We start from the raw sequence: 12405 nt of genomic DNA, 5'->3' as shown, positions 1-12405 counted from the left end.
TTTATTTCTTTTGTCCTTCCTTTTTAATTTAACACAGTCTCCATCTTAGAGTTTTTAATAATAATAAAAAAAATTTCAGTGACATATATCCCCACTTTAGAAAAGATCTTACAGGACAAATGAGAAAACTTAAGATGAAATGAATCCTCTTACAAGATTAAAGAAGTCCTAGGGGCCAGGGTTATGGCTCAGGGGTACAGCTACTTGTCTAGCATGCATGAGGCACTGGGTTCAATCCCCAGCACCACATAAAAATAAACAAATAAAATAAAGGTATTGTGTCCATCTTCAATGAAAACAAACTTAAAAAAAATTAAAGAAGTCCCAGTTTATAGTGTTTAATGCTCAAATGCCTCTGCTTCTAATTCTAAAAATGGAGGCAGGGGACAATGTAGTCATTTAATTTTGTCCCATTAAAAGATACATCGAAGTTCCACAACTGGTATCTAGGAATGTTCCCTTACTTGGAAATAAAGTCTTCGCAGATGTTATCCAGTTAAGATGAGGTCCTACTGCATTGGCTGGGGCCCTGAATCCAGTGTCGGATGTCTTCAGAAAGGAAAGTAGAAGGCGACTTGGACATGGGTGCAGAGACTGGAGACTGGAGTGGGGCATCTACTAGCCCACGTATTCGAGGACCAGCCAAGGGCTCTCCGTAGAGCCCACGAGGGGTGCAGCATTGCACCCATTTCAGACCTCTGACTCCCTGGCTGTGAGGGTTCAGCCACCAAGCAGGCGGAAATTTGCTACGGCCGCAGAGGCAGTGAGTGCAGGAGGACCCCAAAATGATGGGCTCTGCTCAGGGAACCCAAGTACAATTCTAGGGTTTGTTTTTGGCATATGCGAAGCTGCTTAAAATATTTGAACAAAATTTTCTTGCATGTAAAATCACGAGAGCTTAGGTGAGATAATGTGTGTGAAAAGCCAGGCGCAAAACAGGAAGTCATTAGGGAATTACATGATTTTTATTAATAATGGGAAGAACCCAAATCATTCTTCTTCTTATACACCAGTATGCTTTAAAAAAAATCTTGCATAGATTCTTAAAACCCTTTTAAGAGTTGAACTAATCATAAAATAGTCTTAATTCCCAACTGATATGTGTGGGCATTAGTGCCAGGTCTAAGATGTAAGAGAAAGCAACAGACAGCAAACTCCACTGCTTGCTGAAGTTTCCATTTTCATGTACAAATGCTGTGGTCAGTACTGTGCTAGGCGAAACCACCAGAAATGCAATAAAAGCCACATTTCCATATGATTGCATGCCCATTTAGCTAAAAATTTAACAAATGGTAGTGAATTGAAAAATACAACGAACACCCCATTTCAGCCAGCACTGACCTGTATCAATCATGCATTTGCAAAGAAAGGCAAGAGGGGTCAAGCTTGGCCTGGCATCTACACAGGCTTAGCACTATGTGACCCCCAGCCTCAGATACTCATGATCCCGTGTCCTAGGTGCACAAATGAGGACATTTTCCTCAAATGCAACAGCACACCTTGTGAATGTCATTAAATACACAGGCTAGTGCGGGCCACCAAGTCTTGAGATGGCAGATAAACAGAACTGAGTGGCTTACCAGGACAAGCAGCAGGACAATGTCAGGGTTGTCACATGCACAAGCGATGTGCATTGGCGTCCAGAAGTCCTCATCCTGGTGGTTGACATTGACTCCTCTGTCAATCAGGACCTCTGCGATGAAGGCATTGTCATAGCGAGCACACTGAAAGACGGGAAAAAGAAAACAAAGTTGTAGCCCAGTGTGACCTACTGCTAAGGTTCACAGATGGACGGTTTTACCGTCAGCTTTGAAAGAGGGGAGCCCTCACGCTCCCCCGCTAACCCGAAGAAGGGGCAGAAGTCACACTGACAGGGAACTGGGCCCACAGACAGTGGAAACGAACAGGATAAGGCAGGGAAGATCTCATGCTAAAAAGTGTTATTTCACCTATTGGTTTCCCGCCATGTGGGTAGGAATATCAGAAAATCTTGCGCCATTCTCAATAATTGTTTTTTCTAAAACACAGATTCGATCATATTACACTTCTACTTCAAAGCATGAACAATTCTTAATTGCCCAAAAGAATAAAGTTTAGCCATTTTATTGCATCTGAGATAGACAAAGACACTGCAAGATCTACTGAACTTGAATCTCTAATCATTCTGAAACTGTCTGCAGGAGACTTACAGGCACATCACAACAGGCCAGACGGCAAGTTGACTGGTGAAACTAGAATGTCTTCGGACATAAATTTTAATGACTTCATGGTATTTTATAGATATTTCACAACCTATTAAATCAAATCATCTAGGATCTTACTTTGTTCTTATTTTAAAACCCAGATGAATGTGACAAGCCCCAGTCGGCGCTGGCTGAAAGGGTACACGGACCTGGCAGCTGTGCCTGAATGGTCTTGTGCTTTGATAAATGCTCTCCTGCTACCACCTTGAATTTTCAGTACTTTTCAAAACTTCTAGATATTCATTTTTCACAGAGTTATAAAAATCATTCTGTCCTTTTATTAATGTTTTCAAGTGTATATTTCTATTTTGTATTAATACCAAGTGCAAATTAGTAAAATTATTTTTAAAAAAGACCTATTAATAGATGAATAAAACTTCTGGGTTGTAAACCATGTCCTTTTTATAGGATCTGAATGTCCCAGAACAGATCTCCCTCCCCAAAATCAATATTCTGGCCAGAAATCCTGTCATGCAAAACTATCCACCTCTTCAAAACTGATAGTACAATTACTAATAAATCATGATAATACTTCTGCTTCTAAGTGACAGAGGCCAGAATTACCTTATTGTTGGACTCAATTAGGGAAAAGAAAGACAAGACCTATGACCACTAAAAGTCCAGATGCACACCAGACAAGCCCTGCTGTGGTTCCCGCCCATGGCCTTGAGGGAGGTCCATGGCACAGGGAGAGCCACAGGACCCAGGTGGGCTCATCAGGTGTCAGGAGCTGCACAAAGACAAAAGGCCCCTCAAGCATGCAGCTGGACCCACCTTCCCTCACTCCCTGAAGTCAGGGAGTGACCACCAGAGAAGGAAGAGCACTTGGAGCTCACAGTGGCCAGACTGGTGCCCGTTCCCTGTACACAGCACGGGGCTGTGTGGTGTTCCAGGCGCGTCTCCCCTCTGTGGAGGGATGATTAGTTCTAAATGAAGTCCTGCTCTGCCTTGCAACCTAAGAAATCTTACATTCAAGTCTTGAAAGTGTCACGTTGTTTCCAAATAGCAGCAGTCCCCCAAGAACTCAAGATTCTTTTCAGAAATACAAAAATATTCAGTACCCTGCAAGGCAGAATTTCCTGTCTAGAATCCAATAAAAATTCCCAGGAATGCAGAGGAGCAGACGCCAGGACACACGGTAAGAGAAAAACTGGCCAAGGGAAACCACCGGAAGAGGGAGAGCTGTTCAAATGGAGCCAGTCACAGGAAGAAGAGAGACTCGGTAACTTGTGGGGATGGGAGGCCCCACGTGGCCAAGATGCACCTAAGAGCAGACGAGATGTCACAGAAGGAAAGAGCAGTGGGCCTGGAGACGTCACGCGAATCCCACAAAAGAGAACAGAGGAGAAAAATGATGCTAAAACCTGAGCGCAGCACCAGGGAGCCCGGGGACCTTCACAGGCAAAGACGTCAGAACAGAGATGAATGTGCTTATTGTTGAAATAGCTTCAAAATCCAGTTCAGCATTTAAGGTAAGGATGGAGCTTAGGGCTTATGATATATGTAAATGTAAACTGTGCTGAGAGGGAGAACAGAACGTCGTCAGTCATGTTATCAGCTGTATGTTAAAGGGTAGGATGTTGGTGGAAACCAGACTGGGATAAGTTATATCCTAAAATAGGAACACAACCTCTAAAATAGCAAATACAGTACATAATACCATGAGCAGATGAACCTCAATCATAGAAAATAATCCCTAAGAAGGCAGAAAAAGTGGAAAGGGGAGTAGAGGGCACTAGTAAACAGAGCCAAAGGGTGGACTTCCACATGACCCTACAAGCAATCATGGAAATAAGTGTGAAGCTTTTAATGTCCCAGTTCAAAGGCAGACTAGATGAAGCAGCAAGACATGAGTCTACAAGACATCCTGAATGCTTTCTGCTAAAATTAATAAAATCTTCTGCATTCGTTAATAAAAAGTGAATAGTAAATATTCACTTTACCACTTCTCACCAAGTTGACCCGACAGGTCCAGCCAGGGCAAAAGGAATGGGAGCCAGCTAGGATGGAAGAAGACGGAGAGCTGCCCCTTCACAGGTGACATTTCCCTCCATGGGGAAAATGCCATGGAGGGTCTGAACTCATCTAACCAACCACCGGCCACAGCAAAGTTGTAGGACACAAAATCAAGCCTCGGAAATCAATGGTATTCTAGATACCAGCAACCAAGTTTAGGGAAATTATTTTTTTTAATTAAAATGATATAAGTTTTTTGAAATATTTAGTAAAAAGTCTGACAAAAAAAATGTAAGACTCACATTCTAAAAATCAACAAAACATTGGTGAGACAAAATTTTTGAAGACCTAAACTAATGAAAACATGGGGTATATTCTTGGGTTAGAGGCACAATATCATTAACGAAGCCTCCTCATGCTGATCCATCAATTTGACTCAAATGCAAGGAAAATTCTTGCAGGTGTTTCTGTAGGAATTGAAAATGTGAATCTAAAATTTATAAGTTAATGCAAAGGACCGAGGATCGCCCCCAAATCTTAGAATAAGTCATTGCATAAAAGCTACCTAACTTCAAGAGCTCCACTGACACTAATCGACCAACAAGCATTCCAAAAGCCTGCAGAGAAAATTCAGGGGAGAAAAAGTATTCTTTCTGCAAACTATGCTGAGACAACTGGGCATCCCTGCAAGGAAATATGCTTCTGAACACCGTGCATCACAGGCAAAATTCACCCTTAATGAAAAGGAGTGGAAAATGGGAAGGCTAGAATTATAACAGGGATTAGGAGACATCTTTGTGAGGACATATGTGGTCCTCCGTTCCCTGACAGCCTCAAGAGTGTTCAGGAAGTCGGGTGCCACTCCATAGCCTCAGGGCCACATGAATGGTGGCCTGACCACTGCCGGATGCCAGGAAGCCATCAGGGCAAAGGCAGACATACGCACCTTCACGGAAGAGCTCTCAGCTGAGGTATGTGCATCCGACACTCCAAGCCCCATGTGTCAAGAGCACAGGCCTCACTAACATCAGGAGCCTGGCAGCGTGAGCTGTGAGCCTACTCACCATCGCTTCAGGCTTGGGAACAGTGACAGAGAAGGTGAGGACCAGAACAGGAAGGCGCAGCAAACTGGTTTCGTCATGTGGCACCCAGAACCCACCTATTCTGTGAAATCCATCTGCAAGTGATTCTTTTTTACTCTCTTGATCTTTCTGATCACACCTGCACAAAAAACAAGGTGACGTCCTCCGTCTGACCTGTCAAGCTACCCTTGTCCTCTGCCCCAGGAATCCACATTATAAACGAGGTGTGGATTTTCAGTATCTTTCACCAAAAAAAGTTAACAAGATGCAAGGCTGAAAGGGATATCAGCCTTCTGGAGTGAAGTGACGTTCAGATTCACATTTCAGAGGATTATGAATAATAATTTGACAGCAATAAATACCTTCTAATCACACCTGTCTGAAGAAATGAAGAAAGCTGAACATCCCCGCTACAATGTTCTTACAATATTATGGTTAGTCGGGGAATCTAATTCTCCCTACAGAGGATTTCCTTCAAGCTAGCAAATCTTCCCAGTTCAGGCTCCTCTTCTTGGTATCATCCAATTTCTGGTGACACCTTACAGCACGGAGAAAATGAAGGAGCCCGCACTCCTGTCGTGCTCAGCAGAACTGTGACAATACTTCTCTCTGCCTGCAACATGGAGCATGTCTCCATGCTCACCTGAACCATCCTCTTCCTTTCAAAATACCAAGAAAAACTCAGAAGATAATCTGTTGGATCTATTGCAAAATGAAAAAGTGGGGCTTCTTATCAATAATTTCAGGACAGTGAGTGACAAGACAACAAATCATGAAAACTCGGGTGTCCTTCTAGCATGACCCTATGGCTCCATGGACCACACATCCCAGAACCAGATCCACTGTCCTAACAGCACTCTGTGACTCTATGGAGGACCCAACCCTGACCAGGCCTGCTGTCCTACACCACACATCCCTGAACCAGGCCGCTGTCCTGCAGGACCCTAGGACTCTCTGCACCACATGCCCTGAACCAGGCTGCTGCCCTGCAGGACCCTGTGGCTCTGCACACAGTCACCTGAACCAGGCTGCTGCCCTGCAAGACCCTGGGACTCTGCACCACACGCTCCGAACCAAGCTGCTTCCCTGCAGGACCCTGTGGCTCTGCACCCTATTCCCCTGAACCAGGCCACTGTCCTGCAGGACCCTGTGGCTCTGAACACAGTCACCTGAACCAGGCTGCTGCCCTGTAGGACCCTGGGACTCTGCACCACACGCCCTGAACTGGGCTGCTGTCCTACAGTACCCTGTGTACCCTATTCCCTCTGGAACCCTATGCTCTCTGTACCCCATGTCCCTGAACCAGGCCGCCGTCCTGCAGGACCCTGTGGCTCTCTGCACCACACACTCTGAACCAGGCTGTGTCCTGCAGGACCCTGTGGCTGTCTGCACCACATGCCCTGAACCAGGCTGCCATCCTGCAGGACCCTGTGGCTCTGCACACAGACACCTGAACCAGGCTGCTGTCCTACAGGACCCTGGGACTCTGCACACAGACACCTGAACCGGGCTGCCGTCCCCTCCCACACACTGTGCACGTGGCAGCCACGTGTACCACACCCAGCCTGCCCTGTGTTGCCAACCTCCCAGGTTCCCTCGTGTGCACACACTACTCTTCTTTCTTCTGGAACACGATTCATTTTAAATCATCTCTCCTTATCCGGGATTGTGCAGGGCACCCCACGGAAATAACCTAATGCCTGAGTCCTCCTCGAGTGTAAGTAAAATGTTCTCACATTATTCTCCCCCTGGGCCCTCCAAAGCTTCTATATCGTCTGAACCTACTGTCGATCCTTCCAGAATCACTGTTCATCATGTGGGCTTCTTTCTCAGCCTTGCCCTGTCCTCATGGGCCTCCTATGCTTCCATCCTGGCCACTCCCTCCTTCCTGGGAGACTTGGGGACGTGGTAACAGCCTCGTTTCGGATCTGAACATCACTTACTGATGTGACCCACAGCCCTGGAAAACTCACCCTGCAGGAGCCGCAGGTGTCTCCCTTTGTACCTGCTGGTCCTTATCTGCCCCTCTGCACTTGCCACCCACAAAATCAGCTCCCCTCTGAAATACTGAGTTCTAACACCCCAATCTATGACCCAATATCCCATTCTTCACCCACCACAGACGAGGACAGCAGGGTGGCCAGCTCCTCCCCCAGGGACAGCGGAGTGGGGGTGGAAGCAGCAAGTGGCTGCTCCCACTTGGCCCTGGAACCTCACTGGGTGTGCTCTGCGCTGCCTTCTCGGCCCCCCACTGTCTCTGAACAAAGATAATGGCTCTCAATGTGCAAGCCCAACACCATCCCCACTACCAACTCAGCTGAAAGGACGGAAAATCTCGAAACCAGTGACAAAGGTGATTTTAAAGTTGAGACACGTCTTTTCCCTCTGTCCGCCAGAGGGCTGTTTTGAATGTCTTAGTTCTTTAGTTCACTAACAAGCATGTCATGGGGAATCCTGAAATCTTTCAGAAAATTAAAAAAAAAAATTAACAAAAATACTTACAGTTCACATATTAAAATTCATGTTCACACATGAAAGTTATCTTTTGCCAATTTTTAAAAAATGAGTCTTGGATCTACCATAACATCAACTTCCTCGACGTCTACCCGTTTCCTTTTCACTGAGAACTTTCCCTTCTCCGCATTGATCCCAGAGCCCCCAAGGCACAGGAGAGAGAAACCCGGTGCTGGACAATGTCCAGTTCATTCCAGGGGTTGTGCATTGAGTGAGTCAGGGGTGGGCACAGCTCTAGTACCCAACAAGCAGCCAGGTGTCTCGGAACCTTCTGGTGGACACTGGTGGACAGGGTGATACAGCGGCACTGTCTATTTGAATCAGCTGTGGTTACAGGTTCTCAGTAGCTCAAAAAAATTGCAGAGAGAGAGAGAGAGAGAGAAAGAAACAGTAGCCAAATTCATTTGATCTGTTGCTATTTCCCATACTTTTGCCACCACTCTGTAATCTGCACAGGCTCCTTTGCATTCACATCACTAGCTCGGGCCACCTCTTTCACTTCTTCTTATGAAAACATGTCCAGTTCTCTGCCACTATATCACACCAGGGGATCATTATGTGAAGTGAAATAAGCACAGAAAGACAAACCACAGGATCACGCTTGGAAGTGGCATGGAACACTGTTCATCTCGGAAGCTGAGCTGGAATAGTGGTTCCCAGAGATGGGGGTGGGGGGCGTCAATCAACGAGTGTGATGTTATTATTTGGAAGGAGGAATAGGTGTGGGAGTTCCTTGGCACAGCAGGGAAGATAATTAACAATAATGCATTATGTATCTCCAAGGACTTTGAGCAATTTGAATGTGTTCACCATAAAATCGACAGAAATCTAAGGTGACAAAATTATTTTCAAAGAAGAAATAAATGATGGCATTAAACTGCCATCGAATGCACTTATCACTTTTGCTTCTTGCATGTCTTTTCTCTAGCAAAACTATCCTCCAAACTCTCTTCCCATGGATAAACTATTCAGAATACTCCAAGTTGACTATATTTATTATTTCCACAGACGTTCCAAATAGCCAGAGGTTCCAGGCAACTCAAGCAGAGTTTAATTAAGAACTAGCTCGTCACTTGAAAGACTCCGATGTCCTTCTAATGCATGTCCAGGAATTTGTAGCCCTGACAAGTCTGGTACCCTGTCACATGGATGGAAACGCTCCCCTGTCAGCACCGAGTTTGTCTCCAATGGTCGAGATTGTAGCAGGTCACGCTTCTCCGGGCACTGTGTTGGACAGCGTGTCTGCAGAGATGGATCACACAGTGGCACCCTTCATAAATGGACAGTGCCCTCAAGAAGAGCTCTGCCTGGGGTGTAGGGCACATGTAGCTGCGGTGCTCTGCAGGGGGTGTGTCCCCAAGGGTTGTGTATGGAGTTGTGGTCCACAGCACAGAGGTGTTGAGGGGATGGCCCTTCAGAGACAGGGCCTAGTGGGAAGTGGTCAGAGCACTAGGAGCAGTGCCCTCAGTAAGGACTGAAAGGGTCACAGTGGACCCCAGGAAGTCCACAAGAGTGATTTGTAGGACAGCCCCACCTCTTCCCACTCTCCAGCCTCTGGTCTTTCTAGGGGATCACTCCCTCTTACGCACACCTGCCATGATGCCATCCACCCAGTGTGACAGCTAAAGAGGCCACCCCTGAGCTGAACTGGGGGCTCACTCATCTCAGACTTTCAGCTTCCAGAACTGTAGGCTAAATAAACCTGATTTGCGCATGGTCTAGCTTTGGGCACTTTGCTCTGGAGTCAGAAAGCACATCCAACACTCTGTGCATCACTGTGGACAGTGGGAGCTGACGGGAACTGATCAAGCAGAGGAACAAAGAAAAGCTTGAAGAAGAACTTGACTGCTTTTCACCATTAAGAAATGTTCAGCCGACGGACACATCTAGCCGAGTCGAACACACACGCTGCGAACATGATTGAAACAGCACAGGTCCTCCACTAGTGTGATAGTGTTTATGTTTTATGTATCAGTTAAAAAGCAAACTCAACTCTAACTTAAAAGATAAACTTCACTGAAGACTGATTTACATGAGATTAAATGGATGGTCATGCACCCACACAGCTTTAAAGGATCAGAGGCCTTGAGTCATGTGGGGCTGCAGAATCGAGGTTTCCACCATCATTAGTTAAAGCCCATCCTGAGGGCCCACCCTGGGCCCAGTGCCTAGCTCAGCCAGAGGCTGGCAGGGGGCCCCCTGTGAGCCCACAGCTGGCACGGGACCTGCAGTGAAGACAGCGGTGATGGGGAAGTCAGCTGGCTGCTGAGCCAAGACAGTGGAGCACCCCACAGCAAGAGAAGAAAGGAACAGTAGAGAGAAACAGCATGTGTGGAATTACAGGTGTCCTGGTACCGTGAGGGAGTCAGACATCCTCAGAGCTGTTCAAGGAAGGCTTCTGAGCCGGGGTGTGGGACCGATGCTATAGGGAAACTGTCCTGGTGTGGTACTCCAGTTTCTCTTACACGAGGCTCTGCACCGCGCTTCAAAGCCTGCCATGTCCAAGTTCTTGAAGGTGACCAGAGTCCTACAGGAAGTGTGTGGAAAACGCCTTGCTTATCTGCCTTCATACTGCCAAGAAAGGGTCCTGGTTCTTAATGAGATGGGTTGCCTTGTTGCAGAGAGATGAAAGCAAAACAAGATCAAAACAAAACTGAAAGCCATCTAGTTCAGAAGGGCCTTGTCATCTGAGGTTTAGCAAATCCACCTGAGCAGTGTGTTCCCTCAGAAATGCACAACTCCTGTAGTTTCTGGCTAGCTGTCCAAAAATCATTGCAATTTGCTCTTCTGTTGCCCTTTTGCTCCCAAGTTATGCTCACAGGTTGTCATGAAAAATAGGCCCAAAGTGCAGTTCTGAGTCTCACCCAGGATTCAGTAGGATGCTGGGCTGATCTAAAATCCTGGAGTGTGCACTTGACAATTATGGATGCTCGGGTTCTCCGAGAGCAAACAGATACTAGATTATAAAAAGCCAAGTCTGGTTAGGAACGTGCATCTTAAATCACTTCCCTGGGACAAGGTGAAGAGTCCCTCTCTCTCTCTCCATGAGCCCCTACCTTCACTTGCTCTAGTAGACATCAGGCTGCCCCCTCCCACTGAGGTTAGCCTTTCTCCTCCCTCTGCCCCTTCCCCTGCCCCTCAGCTTCCTGCAGCACAGGCTGTGTGACTCCCTCTACCAGAGCCAGGGGAACGCTGCAGGACAGCTCCGGGAGAGGGCACATTCTCATTGCTAAGAGGGAAATCCTTGCTTGAATTTACCCTTGCAGATTTTGCCCTTTTCCTTTTGGAACAGCAAAGCAAAGCACAATATTTTCTGCTCAATTCTGAACAGAAAAGCTGTTGCACCGCCTCTGCTGCAGGAAGCTCCTACTTGTCTCTGCTTCTCACAACAGCAGACTTGACAGAAACTCAGAGAGGCCCAAAGAGCAGCCCACTGAAGAACAACAGATTTTCTTTTCAGAAGAGCAAAGTTACTAAAGCACTTAACATTTAAACATCTAATCAAAACAGCCTTATTTATGAGTTTTTGTTACTACATGAAACATACTTATTGGAAATGCTCAAGCAATACGTAACAGGAAACACTAAAAATGGAAAGATCTCATTTCTTTCCCATCCAAGTCACTTTCAAAAACTTCTTTCCTTCAGGTATTTTCTGTGCTGTGGTAAAGGATTATCTATCTGCCCTTCCTACCTCCTATCATCTATGTATAACCTACCTATCTGTAGTATCTATCTGATTGTGCTGCAAGCACTATTTTTATATTCTTTAGCCTGTTTTGGCATGTACCGACATCTTGGACATTTTTTTTTTAATCCACTATAGCTCCATATTTTTAGTATCTGCAGAAATCCCACTGTTTAAATGCCATGTTTTTGTAAAAGTGGAATTCACTCAGTAGAAGAAAGGGCATTTCTTATTTCTAGAGCATTTCACTTGGGCTCGGCTGTGATCTGACCTGCACAGTACAGATGGAAAAGCTCTGCATGTCATTCTCACGGTTCAGTTATTAAACACAATGACACAGAACTCTGGACAACTGAGCCAAACCTATGTAATTCTGTTCCCAAGGGCACAACTTCTCAGCAAGGGTTAAACCTGAGGTTTCTTCCCTGTGGTCCTCCTGGGATGCACCTCCGGGGGCAGATGCTGTTCCGCTGGCCATTATCCCCCGAGCGAGCGAGCGAGCGAGCAGTGCTCGATACTGTCCTGTGTTGCATGAGTTGATCATGCTGGGTAAACAGACCGAGCCAAGGGTATTCGCAGAAAATGTGTTAAGGAGAAGTTTAAGTAAAGATACTACTTGACTAAAAATGTGAAAATCTGCTTCTGAAATATCAAAATTGGATCCTATGGGGATTTTTAATTCCCCAAATAAAAGGTTTTCTGGCACTTCTAAGAGAATGTCCTACAAAAATCCGTACCTAGACTACGGTGTTGGTGAATGCTACTGGAGCTGGACAAGGAGGGTCCCGGGAGCCTCCTCATGCCTGCAGCTCAGGCTGGCCCTGGGCACCCTGCTGCCTCCGCTCCAGGGCAGCGATGGAAGCCATGTAATCAGGGCCTCAGCCCGAGGAGCAGCGCAGTGCAGGATGCCCGCGGGGTGGGG

At 46.4% G+C, this 12405-nt stretch overlaps 1 protein-coding gene across 1 annotated transcript in view; it reads right to left on the bottom strand.

Annotated features, from left to right (window-relative positions):
• Myo16 (myosin XVI) overlaps positions 1-12405 on the bottom strand; it is a 403324-nt gene that overhangs the window by 323397 nt on the left and 67522 nt on the right. Inside the window, exon 3 of the mRNA XM_027938777.3 lies at positions 1581-1724. Coding sequence (XP_027794578.3) covers positions 1581-1724 — 144 coding nt within the window. The remainder of the gene's footprint in view (positions 1-1580; positions 1725-12405) is intronic.

This window comes from Marmota flaviventris, chromosome 4, assembly GCF_047511675.1.
Source record: "Marmota flaviventris isolate mMarFla1 chromosome 4, mMarFla1.hap1, whole genome shotgun sequence".
NCBI classification, from domain to species: Eukaryota; Metazoa; Chordata; class Mammalia; order Rodentia; family Sciuridae; genus Marmota; species Marmota flaviventris.
Note: the sequence above shows the minus strand (reverse complement) of the source record. Positions and strands in the feature narration are given on the sequence as shown.